This window comes from Sciurus vulgaris, assembly GCF_902686455.1.
Source record: "Sciurus vulgaris genome assembly, chromosome: 1".
NCBI classification, from domain to species: domain Eukaryota; kingdom Metazoa; phylum Chordata; class Mammalia; order Rodentia; family Sciuridae; genus Sciurus; species Sciurus vulgaris.
In genome coordinates, this window is record NC_136461.1 from 103,547,943 (window position 1) to 103,570,876 (window position 22,934).

Consider the following 22,934-nt stretch of genomic DNA (forward strand, 5'->3'; position numbering starts at 1 on the left):
TGGAGCCGCTGTTGCCCAAAACTTAGCTATTTACATGTACTCATAACTCATTGTAAAAATAAATTCTTTAATTCTAAATCAACTATGTTTCAATTTGTCCTTGCTAGAAGAAAAGGATTATCCAGTTCTCATGAAAGTGCCCCTAAATTTTAGCATGTTTAATTAAGAATTTTATTCAAATTTGAAGTTAAATATCATGATTATTCTAAGGGAGCATTTAGAATTCATAAGTAAATACAAAATTTAAAACATTAAATATTATGTCTGAACATTATCTTTCATTTTCTATATTTTTATGATTTTTTTCTTAAAGGATTTGAAAATTTGACCAGCGAGGATCAGACTGCATTACAGAAGGGATCAAAAATTGAAGAGATCTTCCTTCATATGGCCCAACTTTACAGTCAGACAGTATCAACCTCTGAAAGTAAAATGGCTTTATTTTTAATTTTAATATTTATAATAAAATTTAGCAACAAATGATATAACTGAACTATTCTACATTTCATTTTTACCAATTGGTATAGGAATAAACATCTCATGATAGATATATTTATAATTCTAATACTTTTTTGTCCTTTTTTTTGGGGGGGGTACTGGGGATTGAACCCAGAGGAGCTTTACCACTGCATCACATTTCCAATCCTTTTTAGTTTTTTAAATTTTATTTTGAGACAGGGTCTCACTAAGTTACTTAAGGCCTCACTAAGTTTCTGAGACTGACCTTGAAGTTACTTAGGGCCTCACTAAATTTCTGAGGCTGGCCTTGAACATAGTTCTCCTGCCTTGGCTTTCTGAGTCACTGGGGTCACAGGTATATACCACTGTGCCTGGCTTACATTTTTGTCTGTTTTAAAAAGGCATTCCTTTTTTTCAAATTAGAGTTTATGGTTATAAATAGTAGTTGGGTTCATTCCCACAAACTCATACATGTGTGGAAATTGATTTCAGTTCATGATCTCCTACCTCCCCCCTTTTCCATCCCATCCTCCCCCACTGCTCCTTCCTCTACTTTATGAGACTTCCTTCCACTTGTTTATTAATTTGTCTTTGATTGATTCCTTATGTAATCTTATCCTTCATTCACCCTTTCCTTTATTTACTCTAGCTTCTGTATATGAAAAAACATTTGACCTTTGAGTTTCTGAGTTTGTTTAATTTCCCTTAGTGTGATATTCTCTATTTCCATCCATATACCAGCAAATGTCATAATTTCATTCATTTTAATGACTGAATAGAACTCTATTTTGTGTGTGTGTATGTGTACACACATATATGTGTATATATATTTGTATGTGTGTTTATTATAGAATCCACCCAGATGCCTGTCAATAGATGAATGGATTAATAATATATATGTGAATATATATATTATATATATATGTGAATATATAATATATATATATATATGGATTTTATATTGTGAATTGTGCTGCTGTAAACATTGATGTGACAGTGTTGCTTTTGTATGCTGATTTTAGATTTTTTGGGAAATTACCCAGGAGTAGGATAGCTGGCTGGGTCATATGGTGGTTCCATCCTAGTTTTTTGAGGAAACCACATACTGCTTTCCAGAGTGGTTGTACTAGTCTGAAGTCCCACTAACAATGTACAAGTGTTCCTTTTTCCCCACAATGTCGTCAGCCTTTATTGCTGTTTGTATTCTTGATCATTGCCATTCTGACTGGAATGAGATGGAACTTAGTATAGTTTTGATTTGCATTTCCTTGGTCGCTAGAGATGTTGAACATTTTTTCATATATTTATTGACCTTTCATATTTTTTCTATTGAGACATTTCTGTTTTGTTCTTTTGCCCATCTATTGATTGGACTATTTGCTTTTGGTACTAAGTATTTTGAGTTCTTTGTATATTCTGGATGTTAATCCTGTTTTGGAGGAGTAACTCACCAAGATTTTCTCCCATTCTGTAATCTCTTTCTACAAGCTCTTGTGTCCTTCAGTGTGCAGAAGCTTTTTAGTTTAATGACATCCCACTTATTGATTGTTGGTTTTATTTCTTGTGCTTTGGGAGTCTTATTAAGGAAGTCTGTTCCAGCACCTCTATGATGGAGCATTGACACTGTGTTTTCTTCTAGTAGTTGTAAGGTTTTTGATCTAATTCTTAAGAATTTGATCCATTTCAATTTGAGTTTTGTGCAGGGTGAAAAATAGGGGTCTAATTTTATTTTTCTACATAAAGCAATCCAGTTTCCCAAGCACCATTTTCTACAAGATTTATTTTTGGCACCTTAGTCAAATATCAGATGACTATAGATCTGTGGGTTTATCTCTGTGTCTCCTATTCCATTGGTCTTCATGTCTATTTTGGTGCCAATATCATGCTGTTTTTGTTACTACAGTTCTGTAGTATCATTTCAGATCAGGTACTGTGATGCTGCCTGCTTCACTTTTCTGCCTTAGTATTGCTTTGGCTACTTTGGGTCTCTTATTCTTCCAAATGAATTTAAGAATTGTTTTTTTTCTAATTCTATGAAGAATGTCATTGGTATTTTGATGGGGATTGCATTGAATCTGTATATTGCTTTTGGTAGTATGGCCACTTTGACAATATTAATTCTGCCTGAACACGAAATGTCTTTCCATCTTCTAAGATCTTCAACTTCTTTCTTCAGTGTTCTATAATTTTCATTTTAGAGCTCTTTTACATCCTTGGTTAGATTAATTCCCAAGTTTTTTTTTTTCAGTTATTGTGAATGGAATGGTTTTCCTGATTTCTTCCTCGACTGAATCACTGTTGGAATATAGGAAAACTATTGATTTATGGGTATCCTTGTATCCTGCTACTTTGCTAAATTCATTTATAAGCTCTAGAAATTTTCTGATGGAGTTTTTTGGATCTTCTAGATATAGGAGCATACCATCAGCAAGCAGAGATAGTTTGGTTTCTTTGGCTTCTTCTTTTCTTATTTGTATCCCTTTGATTTCTTTTTCTTTCCTGATTGCTCTGGCTAATGTTTCAAGGACTCTATTGAATAGGAGTGGCAACAGTGGACAGCCTAGTCTTGTTTCTGAATTCAGTGGAAATGTTTTTAGCTTTTCTCCATTTAGTATGATATTGGCTTTTGCTTTGTTCAAGCGGCCTTTATGATGTTGAGGTAACTTCCTTCAATCCCTAGCTTCTATAGCATTTTTAACATGAATGGGTACTGGATTTTATCAAAGGCATTTTCTGCATGATCATGTGATTTTTGATCTTAGTTTTCTTTAAATGATGAATCACATTACTGATCTGTGTATGTTGAACCAACCCTGTATCACTGGAATGAAACCCACTTGATCATGGTGTATTATCTTCTTGATTTTTAAAAACAAATTTTAATTTTAATTTTTTGGTACCAGGGATTGAGTCCAGGGGCACTTAACCACTGAGACACATCCCCAGCTCTTTTTTGTATTTTATTTAGAGGCAGAGTCTCACTGAGTTACTTAGGGCTTTGCTCAGTTGTTGTGGCTGGATTTGAACTCACGATCCTCCTGCCTCAGTGTCCTGAGCTGCTGGGATTGTAGGTGCTACCTTGTCTGGCTCTTGATGTGTTTTTAAATGTGGATTGCTAGTATCTTATTTAGGATATTTTCATCTATGTTCCTCAGGGATATTGGTCTATAGTTTCCTTTCTTTGATGTGTTTTTATCTGGTTTTGATATCAGGGTTATAGAAGGCTCATAAAATGTATCTGGGAGTGCTCCTTTTCTTTCAATTTCATAGAATAATTTGAGGAAGACCGTGATAGTGTTTTTGTAAAGGTCTTGCAGAACTCAGTTGAGAAACTATCAGGTTCAGGGCTTTTCGTTTTTGGAAGTGTTTTAATTGCTGTTTCAATTTCATTACTTGATATTGATCTGTTTTGGATTTCCATATATTCCTGGTTCAATTTGGGCAGGATATATACATGTAAAAATTTGTCCATATTTTCATATTTTCCAGTTCATTATGTATATTATATATACATACATATATATATATATGCCACAGTTTCTTTATCCATTCATCAACTGAAGGGCATCTAGGTTGGTTCCACAGTCTGGCTATTGTGAATTGAGCAGCTATGAACATTGATGTGGCTGTATCTCTGTAGTACGCTGATTTTAAGTCCTTTGGGTATAGGCCAAGGAGTGGGATAGCTGGGTCAGATGGTGGTTCCATTCCAAGCTTTCTGAGGAATCTCCATACTGCTTTCCAGAGTGACTGCACTAATTTGCAACCCACCAGCAATGTACGAGTGTACCGTTTCCCCCACATCCTCGCCAACACCTATTGTTGCTTGTGTTCTTGATAATCGCCATTCTAATTAGGGTGAGATGGAATCTTAGGGTAGTTTTGATTTGCATTTCTCTTATTACTAGAGATGTTGAACATTTTTCATGTATCTGTTGATTGCTTGTAGATCTTCGTCTGTGAAGTGTCTGTTCATTTCCTTAGCCCATTTGTAGACTGGGTTATTTGTATTCTTGGTGTAGAGTTTTTTGAGTTCTTTATAGATTCTGGAAATTAGCGCTCTATCTGAAGTATGATTGGCAAAGATATTCTCCCACTCTGTAGGGTCTCTCTTCACACTACTGATAGTTTCCTTTGCTGAGAGAAAGCTTTTTGTTTTGAATCTATCCCAGTGGTTGATTCTTGCTTTTATTTCTTGTGCTATGGGAGTCCTGTTAAGGAAGTCTGCTCCTAAGCCAACAAGTTGAAGGTTTGGACCTACTTTTTCTTCTGTAAGATGCAAGGTCTCTGGTCTGATTCCAAGGTCCTTGATCCATTTTGAGTTGAGTTTTGTGCAGGGTGAGAGATAGGGGTTTAATTTGATTCTGTTGCATATGGTTTTCCAGTTTTCTCAGCACCATTTGTTGAAGAGGCTATCTTCTCTCCATTGCATATTTTTGGCACCTTTGTCTAGTATGAGAAAATTGTATTTATTTGGGTTTGTGTCCATGTCTTCTATTCTGTACCATTGATCTACCTGTCTATTTTGGTACCAATACCATACCGTTTTTGTTACTATTGCTTTGTAGTAGAGTTGAAGATCTGGTATTGCGATACCCCCTGCTTCACTCTTTCTACTGAGGATTGCTTTAGCTATTCTGGGTTTCTTATTCTTCCAGATGAATTTCATAATTGCTTGCTCTATTTCTGTAAGGTACATCATTGGGATTTTAATTGGAATTGCATTGAATCTGTATAGCACTTTTGGCAGTATGGCCATTTTGACAATATTAATTCTGCCTATCCAAGAACATGGGAGATCTTTCCATCTTCTAAGATTTTCTTTAATTTCTTTCTTTAGTGTTCTTTAGTTCTCATTGTAGAGGTCTTTCACCTCTTTTGTGAGACTGATTCCCAAGTATGTTATTTTTTTTGATGCTATTGTGAATGGGGTAGTTTTCCTAATTTCTCTTTCTGAAGAGTCATCACTTATGTATAAAAATGCATTGGATTTATGAGCATTGATCTTGTAACCTGCTACTTACTAAATTCACTTATGAGTTCCAAGGGTTTTCTGGTGGAATTTCCAGGTTCCTCTAAATATGTAATCATGTCATCAGCAAACAGGGATAGTTTGAGTTCTTCTTTTCCAATTTGTATCTCTTTAATTTCTTTGGTTTGTCTAATTGCTCTGGCTAGAGTTTCAAGGACGATGTTGAATAGAAGTGGTGAAAGAGGGCATCCCTGCCTTGTTCCAGTTTTATGGGAATGCTTTCAGTTTTTCACCATTTAGAATGATATTGGCCATGGGCTTAGCGTAGATGGCCTTTACAATGGTAAGGAATGTTCCCACTACCCCAATTTTTTCTAGTGTTTTGAGCATGAAGGGATGCTGTATTTTATTGAATGCTTTTTCTGCATCTATTGAAATAATCATGTGATTCTTAACTTTTAGTCTGTTGATATGGTGAATGACATTTATTGATTTCCGGATGTTGAACCAACCTTGCATCCCTGGGATAAAACCCACTTGATTGTGGTGCACTATCTTTTTAATGTATTTTTGTATGCGATTTGCTAAAATTTTGTTGAGAATTTTTGCGTCAATGTTCATTAAGGATATTGGTCTGAAATTTTCTTTCCTTGATGTGTCTCTGTCTGTTTTAGGTATCAGGGTGCTATTGGCTTCATAGAATGAGTTGGGAGGGATCTCTCCTCTTCTATTTCATGGAATACTTTGAGGAGTATTAGAATAAGCTCTTCTTCAAAGGTTTTGTAGAACTTGGCTGAGAACCCATCTGGTCCCGGACTTTTCTTTGTTGGTAGGCTTTTGATGACCTCTTCTATTTCCTTGCTTGAAATTGATTTATTTAAGTTGTGTATGTCCTCCTCGTTCAGTTTCGGTAATTCATATGTCTCTAGAAACTTGTTGATGTCTTCGAGGTTTTCTGTTTTGTTGGAGTATAGATTTTCAAAATAGCTTCTAATTATGTTTTGTATTTCACTCGTGTCTGTTGTGATATTTCCTTGTTCATCCCGAATTTTAGTAATTTGAGTTTTCTCTCTTTCTCCTTGTTAGTGTGGCTAAGGGTTTATCAATTTTGTTTATTTTTTCAAAGAACCACTATTTATTTTGTTAATTTTTCCGATTGTTTCTTTTGTTTCAATTTCATTGATTTCGGCTCTGATTTTAACAATTTCCTGTCTTCTACTACTTTTGGTGTTGGTCTGCTCTTCTTTTTCTAGGGCTTTGAGCTGTAGTGTTAAGTCATTTATTTGTTGATTTCTACTTCTTTTGTTGAATGCGCCCCATGAAATAATTCTTCCTCTAAGTACTGTTTTCACAGTGTCCCAGAGATTTTGATATGATGTGTCTTTGTTCTCGTTTACTTCTAAGAATTTTTTAATTTTCCTCCTGATGTCTTCTGTTAACCATTCATCATATAATAGCATATTATTTAATCTCCAGGTATTGGAGAAGTTTCTGTTTTTCATTCTGTAATTTATTTCTAATTTCAATCCATTATGATCTGATAGAGTACAAGCAGTATCTCTATCTTCTTGTATTTGCTAACAGTAGCTTTGTGGCATAAAATATGGTCTATTTTAGAGAAGGATCCATGTGTTGCTAAGAAGAAAGTGTATGCTTTGTTGGATGGTATATTCTATATATGTCGGTTAAGTCTAAATTGTTGATTGTGTTATTGAGATCTATGGTTTCTTTATTCAATTTTTGTTTGGACGATCTATCCAGCGGTGAGAGAGGTGTGTTAAAATCACCTAGTATTATTGTGTTGTGGTCTATTTGATTTCTGGAATTCAGAAGGATTTGTTTGACGTACATGGATGAGCCAATGTTCAGGGAATAGATATTTATGATTGTTATGTCTTGCTGATTTATGCTTCCCTTAAGCGGTATGTAATGTCCTTCTTTATCCCTTCTGACTAGTTTTGGCTTGAAGTCCACATTATCTGAAATGAGGATGGATACTCCAGCTTTTTTGCTGTGTCCGTGTGCATGGTATGTTTTTTCCCATCCTTTCACCTTAAGTCTATAGGTATCTCTTTCTATGAGATGAGTCTCTTGCAGGCAGCACATTGTTGGATTTTTCTTTTTAATTCAATCTGCCAGTCTATGTGTTTTGATTGATGAGTTCAGGCCATTGACATTCAGGGTTATTATTGTGTTATGATTTGTATTCCCAGTCATTTGACTCATTTTTGTTTTTTGACATGATTTGGTTTCTCCTTTATTTGGCTATTCCTTTAGGCTGGTTCCTCCCATTGCTGATTTGCAGTGTTGTTTTTCATCTCTTTCTCATGGAATATTTTGCTGAGAATGTTCCGTAATTCCGTTTTTCTTTTTGTAAATTCCTTTAGCTTATGTTTATCATGGAAGGATCTTATTTCGTCGTCAAATCTGAAAGTAAGTTTGCTGGGTATAAGATTCTTGGTTGGCATCCGTTTTCTTTCAGGGATTGGTAAATGTTGTTCCAGGCCCTTCCAGCTTTTAGGGTCTGGATTGAAAAACCTGCTGATATTCTTAGTGGTTTCCCCCTGAATGTAATTTGATTCTTGCGGCCTTTAAAATTCTGTCTTTATTTTGTATGTTAGGTATTTTCATAATAATGTGCCTTGGTGTGGGTCTGTTGTAATTTTGTATATTTGGAGTCCTATAAGCCTCTTGTACTTGGTTTTCCATTTCATTCTTCAGATTTGGGAAATTTTCTGATATTATTTCATTGAATAGGTTGTTCATTCCTTGGTTTGTTTCTCTAAGCCTTCCTCAATCCCAATAATTCTTAAATTTGGCCTTTTCATGATATCCCATAATTCTTTTAGATTCTGTTCATGATTTCTTAGCATCTTCTCTGTTTGGTCAACTTTGTTTTCCAGATTAAATATTTTGTCTTCAATGTCTGAGGTTCTGTCTTCCAGGTGTTCTATCCTATTGGTTATGCTTTCTATGGAGTTTTTAACTTGGTTTATTGTTTCCTTCATTTCAAGGATTTCTGTTTGTTTTTTTTGAGTATCTCTAACTCTTTATTGAAATGAGCTCTTGCTTCCCATATTTTCTCTTTTAACTGTTGATTGGTGTGATCATTTAATGAATGCATTCGCTCTTTCATCTCCTCCTTCAATGCCTGCATTCGCTCTTTTATCTCCTCGTTTGGTTCCCTGATTGTTTTATTTATGTACATTCTGAACTCCCTTTCTGACATTTCTTCTGTTGTGCTGTCATTGGGTTTTATTGATATAGTATCTAGGTTTGTTTAGGACATTTTCTTCCCTTGTTTTCTCATATTGGTCAGATGTCAGTGGGACTCTGAGATATTGCAGATTTCCTCTATTGGCTTATAGTGTTCCTGTAGATTTCCAGTATATCACCTCCCAGCCTTCAGTAGCCTGAAGTCTTGGAGTAACTTGATAATGCAGTGCTTCAGAAGAAAGCTGCCCCTAGCTCTCTACTGGTTCCAGGGCTTGGAGCTGGCTCTGTGCAGAAAGGCTCTCACTGGGCGGTCTGCTCTGAGAAGCTAGCCTTGAAAGGCGCCTGCCGTCAGAGGGAGCAGGGCTGCTTGGGGTAGTCCCTGGCTGCCCTGTCCTGGTCCCTGATGCTGCCTGCGGGCCGGAGCTCATCGCCTGCTCCCGGGACTTGGAGGTGGTTCTGTGCAGAAAGGCTCTCACTGGGGGGCCTGCTCTGAGAAGCTGGCCATGTGGGAGGAGCCCACCCCCGGAGGAAGCAGGCCTACCTGGGGAAGACTCAGCTGCTCTGCCCTGTTCTGTGAAGCTGCCCCTATCTGGGCCTGCCGCTCGGGCCAAGCTTCACCCGGTGGGGGAGACTCACCCTGTTGCTCTATTTTAGTCCTGTCTCTCAATGCCTCCCCTTCTTGAATCCTGGGTTCTGGAGTGACAGGAGATGCAGTCGCCCTCTAGTCCGCCATCTTGGTTTGCCCCCAAAATAGGATCTTATAATCATCTGTATTTCAGAGGGCTCTGTGGCGAGAGCTCCTTTTTCATCATTGATTTTGTTGATTTGCTTTTTTTCATTCTTTCTTTTGGTTAGTTTGGCTCAGGGTTTGTCAATTTTCTTTACCTTTTAAAGAACCAACTCTTCATTACATTGATCTGGTGTATTGGTTTCTTTTTAAAATTTTTAAAATTTGTTCTAATTAGTTATACTTGACAGTAGTACTGTATTGTTTTCTTATTCCTAGTTTCATTGATTTCAGCTCTGATCTTAATTATTTCCTATCTTTTACGGTGTTTGGTTTAGCTTATTTTTCTTTTCCCAAGGCCTTGAGTCATAAGTTCATTTATTTGGGATTCCTCTAATTTTTTAATGTAGGCATTCAGTACTATAAATTTGCCCCTTAGAACTGCTTTCATACTGTCCAGGAGCTTTTGACATGTTGTGTCTTTTTTCTCATTCATTTCTAAAAATTTCTTGATTTGTGCTCTCACTTCGTCTTTGATCGATTCTTTATTTATCAGAATATAATTTAGTCTCCGAGTTGACATGGTTTCTATATCTTGATGTTGATTTCTAGTTTCATTCAATTATGATCTGATAGAATACATGGCCTAATTATGCTGTTCTCATTGTTGCTTTGATGCTTCTGTTTTCATTTGCTGGCATATAGTTCTCACTTGCATTGCCTCTATGATTTTATTTTCTTTCTGTCAAGTGGCACAAAGGTCTCCTTAGTTTTGGAGTTTCATGAACACTTGCCTGAGTTGGCTGGGTGGAAGGAAACCAAGATGCTGAAGGCTGGTTCTAGTTTTTCATAAATAAAATGGAAATAATGAAATGTTGGGAACTGGCATTGACTGCCAAGTTTTATGGCTGTCCCCTAATTAACTTAATAGAACACAAATTTGTGTGTGTGTCTAAATAATTATTTGATAACTATGACTGTAGTTCTGAAAATAATTAAGAACTGTAATCATATTTTGAAGTGTAGAAAAATAACTTGATAAATGATTGTCCTCCTACTTAAGTAAACAAAAGAATGCTGATTCTCTGTATTTTGCTTCCTACATAAATATTGAGCGTGAGAGTAGAGATCAGCCCTACAAACACTACTGTGGAGAACTGAAAGCCTCAATGGAGCTGTAACACTGTACAGAGTATTATTTCTAAAAGTGGGCTACAACCACACTTTGGGGCTTAGGGTGGGGAAGGAGTCAATGCCTCCAAGGTAAATAGAGTTACTTTATATTAGGTAGAGGGGAGGGAAGTGAGGGGAAAAAGCATGGGGGAAGGAATGAGAGTAGTGTGAAACAGACATTATTACCTCAAGTAATAATGAACTGCATGATCAATATGATCCTGCAATATGTATAATCAGAAAAAGGAGAGATTATACTCTATTTTTGTATGATATATCAAAATGTATACATGTATTCTACTATCATGACCAACTAATTAGAACAAATAAAATTAAAAAATTAGAAATTAAAAAAATTTAAAAAACAAAGAATACATGGAATTCTGTCAATGTTTTCATATTTGCTAAGATTTGCTTTGTGGCTAGAGTATGATCTATTTTGGAAAAAGTTTCATGCACAGCTGAGAAGAAGGTAAATTTAGTTATTTGGGGGTAGAATATTCTGTAACTGCCTGTTAGGTCCATTTGATTTTTGGTTTTGTTTAGGTCTGAGATATCTGTGTTGATTTATTGTTTTGATGACCTATTTGTGAGAAGAGTTTATTGAAATAACCCAGTATTATTATGTTAGGGAGTATATGGAATTTAATGTCATGGAATATTTTTTTTCCATGTAATTGGGTACATTGACATTTGGGGCATAAATGTTTACTATGGTTATATATTTTTGTTGGATTGTTCCCTTTAGTGGGATGTAATGTCCTTCTTTGTCTCTTCTGATTAATTCTTACTTGGAATCTACTTTGTCAGATATGAGAATAGCCACTCCTGCTTGTTTTCCTGGACAATATGTCTGGAATACTTTTTGTCATCCTTTAACCTTCAGCCTGTGGATCTTGGCTTATAAGATGGGTCTCTTGAAAACAGTTGGATTTTGGTTTTGCTCCATTTTGCTAATCTGTGTCTTTTAATTGGAGAGGTGAGACCATCAACATATAGCATTGGTATAGATATGTGTTCATGATTACCTGCCATTTTGTTTTTTTCTACATTTTATCTTGCCTTGATTCTCATTTAGTGGATTATTCTTCTATTGAACTTCCACTGTTTGTGTGTTTTGGGAATTGTTTTTTTGTTCCTCTGTGTGAAGTATAACTTTGAGTGTTCGTTGTAGTGTTGATTTGGTGCTCATGAATTCTTTGTTATTCTTGTCACGGAACATTTTTATTTCTCCCTTGAATTTGAAACTGAGTTTTGCTGGTTATAGTAACCTTGGTTGACAGACATTTCTTTTATGGTTTGGAATATCTCATTTCAGACCTCCTTGGTTTTAGGATCTGAGCAGAGGAATCAGAAGTGAGCCATATTGGTTTGCCTTTAAATGCGAACTGTTGTTTCTCTTTTGCAGCTTTTAATATTCTTTCCTTATTTTCTGTGTAAGGCATTTCCTTATTTTCTATGCAAGGTTGATGACATGTCTCACCAAGCTTCTCATTTGGCTTGTCTATTTGTAGTTCTATAAGCCTCTAGTATGTGGATGCCTATCTTGTTTCTGATAACAATCTCATTCTTTATGCCTTTTGTTTGTATCTCCATGTTCTCTTCTATCCCAGTGATTCTCAGGTTTGATCTTTAAAGTTGTCCCAGAGTTGTTGTATATTTTGGTCATGTTCTGTATATTTTCCCCTTTATTGCCTTCTGTGTATTCAAGATCGATCATATAGCTAATAGTCTTCGATGCCTGAAGTTCTGTCTTCAAGGACTGAGGTTCTATTTTCTACACCATTGAGTCTTTTATTGATATCTTTAAGTGAGTTTGTAATTAGATCGATCTTGTTTTTTGTTGTTGTTGTTAGGAGTTCTGCTTGGTTTCTTTTCACTATTTCTATTTCTTCATTAAAATGACCTTTTATCTTCTGTATTTGTTCTCTTAATTCCTTCCTTAGATCTTTTTTTGGTTCATTGAACATTGTGATAATCAGTTTTTTATACTCTTTCTTTGTGTTTTTGTTTACATCACTATAAGTGGGTTCCTTTTTGGGGGGATTATGGATTTTGGAGGAAGATTTGTTTGTTTTCTCATGTTTTCAGAGGTCTTAGTCTTATGTATCAGTTCAAGTGGGTTTCTCTCTCTCTTTTTTTAGGGCACAGTTTTCAGTTGCTAAAGTGTCCTAGAGTGATCTGGATTGAGATCCCCTCAACTGTATGATGTTTACAGTCTCTGTGTTACTTCACTCTGTTTCTTCTACATTAATGGATGTCCCTAGGTGGGACATGGGGGCCTACCCCAGCTGTTTCCACTTGGGGCCTGGTCATTAGTTTGGATTTTCATCTCTTCTATTCTTCATATAAAAGCATAGCTGAAGATTGAGTATCAATAACGTGAATGGAGCAAGGTGTACTTTTTTGTTGAGTTTAGTTCAGCAGCAGAATTTCTATCCTGTGATTTTGTAGTATCCTGTAGGTTTCCAGGACCTCACAGATTAAGGGGAGGTAAACAATAGCAACAACCAATGCAAATAATAGATGGCATTTAACTAAATACTTAGTTCCTACTATGACATCTATAATGTTAATTGCCACATAAAACTCAAGATATGGTAGGGTCAGCAACTGCCATCAGCAAAAACAATAAATAACCTTGTATTTATATCTGGTATTAAATCAAACAACAGGTGAAATATGACATCCACAGCAGTAATAATTGCAACAGCATTAATGGTGGGGGCAGGCATTGTATAAAACAACTTTATACATACATTGTATAAACCATTCTTACCATAAAAGATGGTTGTATCTCTGTAGTATGCTGATTTTAAGTCCTTTGGGTATAGGCCAAGGAGTTGGATAGCTGGGTCAAATGGTGGTTCCTTTCAGGAAAAGAGGGGTGGGAGGGGTGGGGGGGAAGGGAAAAAATAACAGAATGAATCAAACAACATTACTCTATGTAAATTTATGATTACACAAATGGTATGCCTTTACTCCATGTACAAACAGAGAAACAACATGTATCCCATTTGTTTACAATACAAAAAAAGATGGTAAGAATAAGTTAATTAAGAGAAAAGAAAATGTGATAGGAAGGCCAAAAAGAGTTTACAATTTCAAAACATGAACATAGAGAATGCAGAACAGGTGTAGAATGTGATAGTTATAAGGAAGGAGGAGAAAAAATAGAAGTAAAAAATTAAAGGAAGAGTGAAAGAGAGAACAATAAAATTTGACTTAGCAGGAGAGAGAAAGAGAAATGAGAACCAGACAAAGGAAAAACAGCACAAAACAAAACCAAAATATACTAATCAAAAACTCTAATCCTCAAAAGACAAGGCAAGGAAAAATACATTCAGAAAAGAATGTTTCAAATGAGAAAAAACGAATATGTATATATGTCCATGAACCAATCAGCACACACACACACACACAATAAAAACAAAAGAATAAAAAGGAAAAAAAAAAAGAAAAAAGATTCTTAATGAACAACTAAGGAATCATTTTCATTGATGTGATCAAAATAATCACTGTCTATGCTCAACTTTCTTTCCATTTCTTCTTGAGCTATGTACTGAGCACAAGAGTGAGGGCTGAGAGTTGTTAAACCCTTCCTCTTTTTGTGTCGCTCATCAAGTTACCAGTTGGAGTTCAAAAATTCTCTACTTCCCTTCTCACCAGTATGAAGTAGGATGGAGTGGGAAGTACTGTCAGCTGGATTTTTGTCTGCAAAGACCAGGTTGATGCAGTCTCAGGGTGGGACCACTACAGAGTTCTATGAGTGGAGTTCTTCCAGGTGAGGTTTAGGTCTGATCTGACCTCAGGGGCTTTATTGAGTGGTGTCTGCTCTGGACAGATTAGATCAACATATCCGTAGGGCCTGGCAGTTGCCAGTCTCAACTGGGAATCGGGATCTCAAGAGCCTCCCTAGGATCTACTAGTGGATAGAGGGAGCCAATCATTCACTCCCTCTGCTACCCACAAACACAGCCTTTCCAGGCTTCCCAGGTTTAGTCCCTGAGTGTATTCACAGTTGCTGCTTCAGCTGTTCTCATGAGCCACCAGAGTTTGAATCCCTTTCACTTTTCCAACTTCAATCTCCCTAAGTACAATCTTCTCTGTGCCTGTTTAACTCTCATTCTGCTAGGTACAGTCTAGGTCATGAGGTAGGCACTTGTCAGGACTATGCAGCTATCTTCGTTCAAATTTCCCAGCTCCTGCAGCAGCAGCAGCTGCAACGTGGTGGCCTCAAGATGGCTCCTACCTCAGCTCTCCATGGTCAGTTGGGAACACAGGGTGCTTTTCATGCACCAGCATACAGTGCAGCTTCTGGATCAGCTAAGGGAAGACTGCTTTTCTGATCTCAGGATTTTCCATGGCAACTCTGTCCATTGTGTTTCTCTGAGTTTTCCCTCCTGTGTTGAACCAATACCACTACCTCTGCTGCCCACACCAGCCTGATCCCATTGTAGTCCTCTTTATTTAACGTACCCCAAGTTCTGAGTCTCTAAGACTCTAACTGTCCAATATTGAATTTTAGTAAAATCCCTCTTTGACTTACCTGGCACAGAAGCAATATTTCTGCTCTTTGAATCCAAGGTCACAGAACAACAGGGCATGCAGCCTTCCTCTAGTCTACCACCTTGAATCTAACCTAAATAAAGGCAAGCTTACCGGGGCAGTGGTGAAATCCTGTAATCCTACGACTCAGGAGACAGTCTGATTTAGAATTCAAGTCAACTTCAGCAACTGAGACTCTCAGCAATATAGGTAGAAACTATCTCAAAATAAAAATAAATAAGACTGGGTACTTAGTTTAGTGGTAAGATACTCCTAGACTGAATACCAAGTACAAAAAAAAAAAAAAAAAGCCACTGTCTTTAACATATGGCATCATGGAAAACACATTTTAGAGGGCCTTCTATATAACCTCTCTCTATAATATGAGCTACTATTTGTTGAGAATGTTTCTCACTTAATTGCTATGTTGGATTCTGAAAGAGATTGAATTTACTATCTATATAAAGAGAAAAAAAATCAGGCTTTATTTTTTCTCTTTTACTAGGTACTATGAGACTATCAAATCATTCAGCTCATACATTGAATGGTCACAATCAGAGTGGTGATAGAAGTGTTATTTATTCTATGGACAAATTTTGCAATGAAGACTGTCCTGCTACTCTAACTGGTAATATTGCACATAATACAAATTATTATATAGGATAGAAAAAATTGTTAGACATACTGTTTCATTTTCTTATAATGTTTTGTGAAAAATGATAATATTTGATTCTGCACTATGTTCAAATGAAAATGTTTTTATATTAATCTTCTTAGGTATTACTGAAGAATTTATTACCTCACTATTTTACTTCTACAGAAGAATGAGTGGACTTTATATAACTAATACTGAATATGCTTTACTTGCAGCAATGGCTGTGCTTTTTTCAGGTAAAAACCATTCAGCAGTAAATATCTGGATTAAATCTGGCAATGAAATAATGAATTTGATAGTTACTAATTATCAGTTGTAGCCAAATGTACCAATTTTGTTTTATCACAATTTCCTTATTTATGGGAGCATTCATTTAAGTTTCTGAATGTGCTGTTTCTTGCATCTTAAAAAAAATGTCTTCTTGACCTTACATCCACATTCATTTGTTCCCCCATTCTTTTGTTCCACTTTACAGGAAAAAAAAAAAAATTTAAAAGTTGTCTATACTGTTGCTTCTCTTTGTCTTCTCTTACTCATGAACTCTCTATGGTCAAATTTTGCTCTTTCCTCTCCACTCCACTGTAGCTTATCACTATCATCAGGATTTCAGTATTGGTGGTTCCAGTGACCTATCCACTATATTTGAAAGAGAAGATCATATTCTCTTTAATTACTTGGCTTCAGTTGATCACACAACCTTCTCAACATGCTTTTTTTTTTTTTAACTGATTTTCAGACTACCATGTCTCTTGATTTTTCCTTCTTTACAGATAGCTACTGTCTCCTTTGTTAATCTTCCACAATAATAAATGTTAGTGTCCTGGGCTCAATTGCTCAATCCTTTTTCTTATATACTCATTTCCTTTGTAATTTCATCCTGTGTCAAGGTTTTAATGGTCATGTGTGTTCTGAACACTCCCAAATTTATACACCAACCTGGAATGCTCCCCTAAATTCCATTGTATTCAGTATTTCAACTTGGATGTCTAATATGCACAACAAATTTAACAAGCCTGAAGATGAACTCTTGCTGTTTCTCTACCCATCCTATTTTTCCTCCATCTATTCTAAATGAGTATCTCCATCTTTAAGTTTCATAAACCAAAATTCTTTCTTTCTTTTTCTTATGTTCATGTTAAATACAAAACAAACCCTTTTGGTTCAACCCTCAAAATATAACTAGAACTTAATAATTTCTTACTATTCTAGCTTACACCTTAATGGAAACTACTTTCCTCACTGATTTTCCTGATTCTGTGCCTGCTTCTCTAGAGTCTATTCTTTATGTAGAAGCCAGAGTAAGTGTTTGAAAATATAAGTAAGATCATGTCATTCCTCTGCTTATGTCTTTCAATTACTTCCATTTTACACAGATGGAAGCCAAAGTTCGATTACTGTTTACCTCTTTCCCTTACTCCATTCCCAGTGCATTGCTTTTTGTTTATTTTTCCATGATGAGTATAGGAGTAGAACTTATTCAAGTATGTATAGATACAGAATTCCTGCAGGGTGAGAGGGGACCTAACAGTGTTGCTCAGCTCATTGCTTTTGACACAGATGTTCCATGGAAATTTCAAGAAGTCTTGCCACAGGTTCTACTATGTTTGATAAGTCTTTTGTCTGGAAAGGTTTTCCTCCAGATAGCTGCATGACTCCCTCCTTCACCATTTTCGATTTTTGCTAGATGTCATTTTATTTCTGATCAGTCTTTTAAAAATAGCTACCTTCACTCCGCCCTAAATTGTTATTTCTCAGGGGGTGGTGGTGCTTGCCTGTAATTTATCACCTGGGAGGCTAAGGCAGGAGGATGGCAAGTTCAAAGCCAGCCATAGCAACTTAGTGAGACCCTAAACAACTTAGCAAGATACTGTCTCAAAAAAAAAAAAAAAAAAAAAAAAAGGGATGGGAATGTTTCACAGTGGTTAGCATCCTGGGTTCAATCCCCTGGTACCAAGAATAAATAAATAAATACAATAAAATAAAACAAATTATCTCTTTTCCTGTTTATTTTCCCCTACAATATACCACTATCTGTCATGTTATATTTTTATTTAAAAAAATCTGTATATGCCCCTTTTCTCCCCTACTTCTCCCTGAACTGAGAATATAAGCTCAATGAGGGGAGGGAATTTTGTCTGTTATGTTCACTGTTGTATCTTTGGCCCAATGACTAGATGAATAAATGCTGTTAAGGCACTATGAAATTCTTGGTTGGCACTTATATTTATAGGCAAGTTCTTAAGAAGCTTTGCCTTTTATTTACTGTTTACCTTGGGAAATTAATCTTCTAAGACTTCAAATAAAGCCCTTACTTACTCTTATATTCTTAAAAGTACTTACTGACCCTTCCTTCCAATGTGACTTTGTGGAAATCACTTAACTTTCTAAGTTTCAAGAAAATCATCTGAGGATGGTGATAAAAATAGAGCTTACCTAATATTTTTTTTTAGGTACTAGAGATTAAAGCCAGGGTCTCAGGTATGTTAGGTAAGCATTCTACCACTGTGCCCTATCCCCCAGACTTTTACAAATTTTACTTTGAGACAGGGTCTTATTAAATTGTCCAGGCTGGCCTTGAATTTGTGATCCTTCTGTTTCAGTCTCCTGAGTAATTGGGATTATATGCCTGTGCCACCAAATTAGTCCTAACAGTATTATAAAGATTAAATAAAATAATGCACAGAGGCAAATTACTTATCATAATATCTGACATATATTAAGGGTTCAGCAAATATTTGTTATTTTTTGTTATTTAAAAACTGATTGTCAGGATTGGGGATATAGCTCAGTTGGTAGAGTGCTTGCCTCTCATGCACAAGGCCCTGGGTTCAATCCCCAGCACCAAACAAAAACAAAAACAATAAATGAAAAAAACTGCATTGTCTTAAAATGAATTATCTTCTGCTTTCCAATATTCATTAAGATAAATATGATAATGTTTTTCAGATCGTCCATGTCTTGAAAATAAGCAACATGTGGAGAATTTACAAGAACCAGTTTTACAAATTTTGTATAAATATTCCAAAATTCACCATGCAGAAAACCCACAGCATTTTGCTCATCTCATAGGGAGGCTAACTGAACTGAGAACTCTGAATCACAACTACTCAGAAATACTTAGCACTTGGAAAACAAAAGACCCCAAATTGACTAATTTATTTTCTGAGGAATGGAATATGTAGTCACACTGTTGAAATTTTAGAATGTACTGGTTTGTCTTAAATTTTCTATATCTAAATTGGATGATTGTTTGAAAAACATTAACATGACTGCTATGTTACCAACATATCACCATAAAATGGATATCACCAATGCTCATCAAGTTTTGTGGAATCCTATCACTAAATGGACACCTAAAATTCAAGATTGGACTCAAAACAAGGAGCTATTATTGCTTCTGCATGGTTTATCCAAAAGGAAATGTAAGAGTTATCATCTGAAGAAACTATTTTTTCATTTAGTTGAAAATATGTAATTTATAGACATAAAAAAGGCTATCTAGTGAAAACAATTGTAATTATAAGGAGGCAATTTGTGACCTTCATTAAGTAAGGCCAGATTGATGGAATAAGACATTTTAAGGTCTTTAAAAGAAGTTTTTAATAAGCCAAATTGGAAAATTTGTGATGAAAGATACTGAAAAAAAATCAAGAGAACAGATCTTGAAAATATTTTAATAAAATTGGGAAATTTAGCATGATTTACTTCTCATTCTGGGAGACAATATTTTGACATTTTTGCTAACATCTTTTGTAGAAACAATGACTTTCTTAAACCTGAAATCTTTCCACAAACATTTTAGTTCTTATAGGGATAAGATGGTAATATGTTAAAAATAAAGTTCATGAGAAATACATGAACTGAGAAACTATTGGCACTTTTGTTTTGAAAGACTGTAAAAGTAAATGACACCTGTGACTTTAATTATCTGACTGGAAGTAGTATTTTGGTTTTCAATAAAGAAAACCAGACTACAGTTAAAATTTTCACTATGTAAAACTTTTTAAAACATTGGAATATTGAATCTATAGCCTTGACAAGAAAATGTTAATTAGATGTATTAATTTTTGCTCCCGGGGTACTTTGTGTATATTGTTGGTATCATTTCTTCAAAGTAGTGTCTTATCAAAAGGACATTTAAGTTCAATTTCTTTAAAATGTAAAATGGAGGCAAATCGGATCATCATTTCCAGTTGGAAAATTTTATAGTTTTATTAGAAACTGTTGCCTAATAAATTTATACAAAAAGGGTCATTTAAAAGTATTGCTAAAATTCTTTGGAGAAGCATCATAGTATATCTGGAGAAAGAGAACAAAGCCAGCATCTTTAAAACAGAATGCATTATCTTATTGCTCAGACCTAGGTACCATGCTAATGAACTATCTAGTTACCCAAGCCTGAAACCAGGCAGTCACCTTTGACTTCTCTCTTTTTCACTTCCAGTACGACACCATTCATTTAACTTCCTACATGCCTTTTTCAGATGATACCTCCTCATCTCCACTGCTCCCGCCAGACCCTAGGACCGCATGTCACCCAGGCTATTAAAACTGTCTTGTAACTCCAGGCTGATCAGCCTAAACCATTCTTCATACTACAGATTTTCTTCTGAACCTAATCATACCACCCTTTCCACTCAAAATTCTTCAAAATTCCTGTCCAAGAAGTCTAAATCCAAACACTTTTGCAGGGCTTGTATATCTGTTCTCAACGCCTCCATGCTCTTGCACCTTCCCGCCTTGGTCTTCCTGACACACCTGTGACAAGTATGAATCGCTCTCACAACCCCAGCGCCTTTGCCCACTTTCTCTGAGCCGGGAATGCTGTGCTCCCACTGCCCATCTAACCAACTCTATTCACTCTTCTATTCCCGGCTGAAGCAATAACAAAAACATATTCGCACTGAGAAGCCAGACTCCCCAAGCCACCTTCAGAGCCATGGCTCTTCATAAATTCCACCTTTAGGTGATTACACAGCACTGTTTTTATTTGCACACCTTCTACTTTCCTAAGGTTCTGAGCTCTCAGGGGGCGGAAATGGATGTGTCATTCTCACCTCTTCTATCCTAGCACCTGACAGTTTTCCCAGCATTCTTTGACAATAGCAGAAGTTTTGAGAACGTCAACTCTTAGCAGAAACAGAATCCGGGATAGAATTGTTCCCGGGGAGAAGGAAAATCTCGCGAGACATAATTCTCCGGAGCCGGAAGCCTACTCTGAGGACCGTTATTTAGCCGTTAAACTGCCAGGCGCCCTGCTCCACCTGGTGTGGCCACCCAGGTGGAGCGATTTCCCGCCTTTTCTGAGGTTCGGAGGCAGAAGCTCTTGGTTCTTTCTGCTGCCCTCATAGACGGCAGTTCACGTGGCACCCAGCCCGTGGCTTCCCGCTTGTTCTTCAAAGGTGAGGGCAGGTGGACCGAGTTCCTTTCCTGAAGATGGAACCCAGGGCGGGGGCGACATTGTGATACTGCAGCTCCTGACTCCGTCAGCCGCCCTCGCCTTGGCGGTGGTCCTCTGGCGTCAGCGGGCTCCGGCTGGCGAGGTGATGCGTTGTAGTGCGGCGCTGAGGAGGGCGCGGGCTTCCTTGGCAGGCTGTCACCGGAGTGGGGTTCGAGTTTCTCGCTGGGGGCTTCGGGTGGCCGGGGAGGCAGCTGGCGCAGGAGAACGGTGGGACGGAGTGGGCATGGCCGCTCTGGCGGGCTCGGTAGCAGGGGTCTCGTGGCCGCTTCATCCTGCCACGTGGGAGCAAGCGTCGCCGTTTACAAAGAATAAGCGGTGCACTGAGTAGGTGATGGCCAACACTTGTCACCTCCCTGGGGCAACAGGTGTTTACAGCTGGAAGGGAGAATGGAAAAGCAAAAGCCTTTCAAATTGTTCGTACCGCCGAGACTAAGCAGCAGTCAGGTGTCTGCAGTGAAACCTCAGACCTTGGGAGGAGATTCCAGTTTCTTCAAGGTAAGTTTGCATGCAAATCTTGATTATTATTTACTTTTGGTAGAAGAGGCACTATCTAAAGGTAATATTTTGTGATTTTTTTTTTTTTCCTTTTCAGTAGGTATGGTCTGATTTAACCTAAGATTCTGAAATAACGTTGCACTAAATAGATAACCGGAGCTACTGTGCGCAGGGATCATTCATTTAAAGAAATAATCGCCGCTGCTGTAGAACTAACTCTATGTGTATAGTGGGACCTACTTATTAAATCTTCCTCCCTTCCTTAAATGATTTTAGGCAACTTATAAGGCGCCTACAGGGAAATAGTAAAATATAAGTTGGGGGAAAATTAGAAATGTTTGAACAAATGCCTACATAGGGGTAATAATTAGTGTTGTGATTGAGCTTCAGGTTTTGCTCTGAGCTTCCTGGTGGATAGGTTAAAGATAGAAATTCACTTATACAGTAAAGGTCTCACGGAAAGGAGAAATTATACCAAGTTTCTCAGGTAAAACAGTTTTTTCTACTATTGAATTATTTAAAAAAATTTCTTATGTACCTTATGTTGGAGGTGAAATGATGCAATTAATATTTTAATTTTATATGCTGTAGTTTAAAATTTCTTATGGCTTCTGTAATCACATGATATTCTATGAAGAAAATTCTCAGTTCTTTTGAGGGAAGATCATAATGAAATTGAAGGAAACTCCTACTATTATTATTCCATTCTACTAGTTAAAATTACAAATATTATTCTTCAATATCTACAAAGCTTTTGTTAATTTATACTATGGTTTCATTTTACTAGGGAAAATATCTCCTTAAAAGTTTTGCTTTGTTAGCACAGCAAAAGTATTTGATATTGTAAACACTATGTGTAAGTTAAAGGATTTATAATTATAGTCACTTTCTTGAGCAGATGTATATCACATTTGTGTATTACATTGCTGTGAATCACAGTGGTGTGAAACAATATACTTAAGAACTTCTTTGTATTCTAGAATTTCAACAAGTGTATTGAAGATGATTTTGGTTTTCCTTTTGCAATGACTAATCTCTCCAAAAATGGGGAAAACATTGTTTCAGGTAGGAGCCTGGACAAACAATATATCATTTTACATAGAATCATGTTATTATATACATTGCCAGTTGTTGAAAATACAATATAAGTATTAAGTCAATATCCTTGATATTAAAGCTAGAAGTAATAATTCCTGTTAAAATAAGATGTTGGCCTATTTAATATCAG

General features: G+C 36.5%; 2 protein-coding genes across 2 annotated transcripts in view; both read left to right on the top strand.

Annotated features, from left to right (window-relative positions):
- Nucleotides 1-20,051, top strand: part of LOC306658556 (bile acid receptor-like) — a 39,825-nt gene extending 19,774 nt beyond the window's left edge. The window contains exons 8-11 of the mRNA XM_079135689.1: nucleotides 314-427; nucleotides 15,601-15,723; nucleotides 15,873-15,986; nucleotides 18,697-20,051. Coding sequence (XP_078991815.1) covers nucleotides 314-427; nucleotides 15,601-15,723; nucleotides 15,873-15,986; nucleotides 18,697-18,932 — 587 coding nt within the window. The 3' untranslated portion in view covers nucleotides 18,933-20,051. The remainder of the gene's footprint in view (nucleotides 1-313; nucleotides 428-15,600; nucleotides 15,724-15,872; nucleotides 15,987-18,696) is intronic.
- A 282-nt stretch (nucleotides 20,052-20,333) lies between these two features.
- Nucleotides 20,334-22,934, top strand: part of SYCP1 (synaptonemal complex protein 1) — a 172,519-nt gene continuing 169,918 nt past the window's right edge. The window contains exons 1-3 of the mRNA XM_079136081.1: nucleotides 20,334-21,152; nucleotides 21,577-21,706; nucleotides 22,687-22,771. Of these exons, the coding sequence (XP_078992207.1) occupies nucleotides 21,599-21,706; nucleotides 22,687-22,771 (193 nt within the window). The 5' untranslated portion in view covers nucleotides 20,334-21,152; nucleotides 21,577-21,598. The remainder of the gene's footprint in view (nucleotides 21,153-21,576; nucleotides 21,707-22,686; nucleotides 22,772-22,934) is intronic.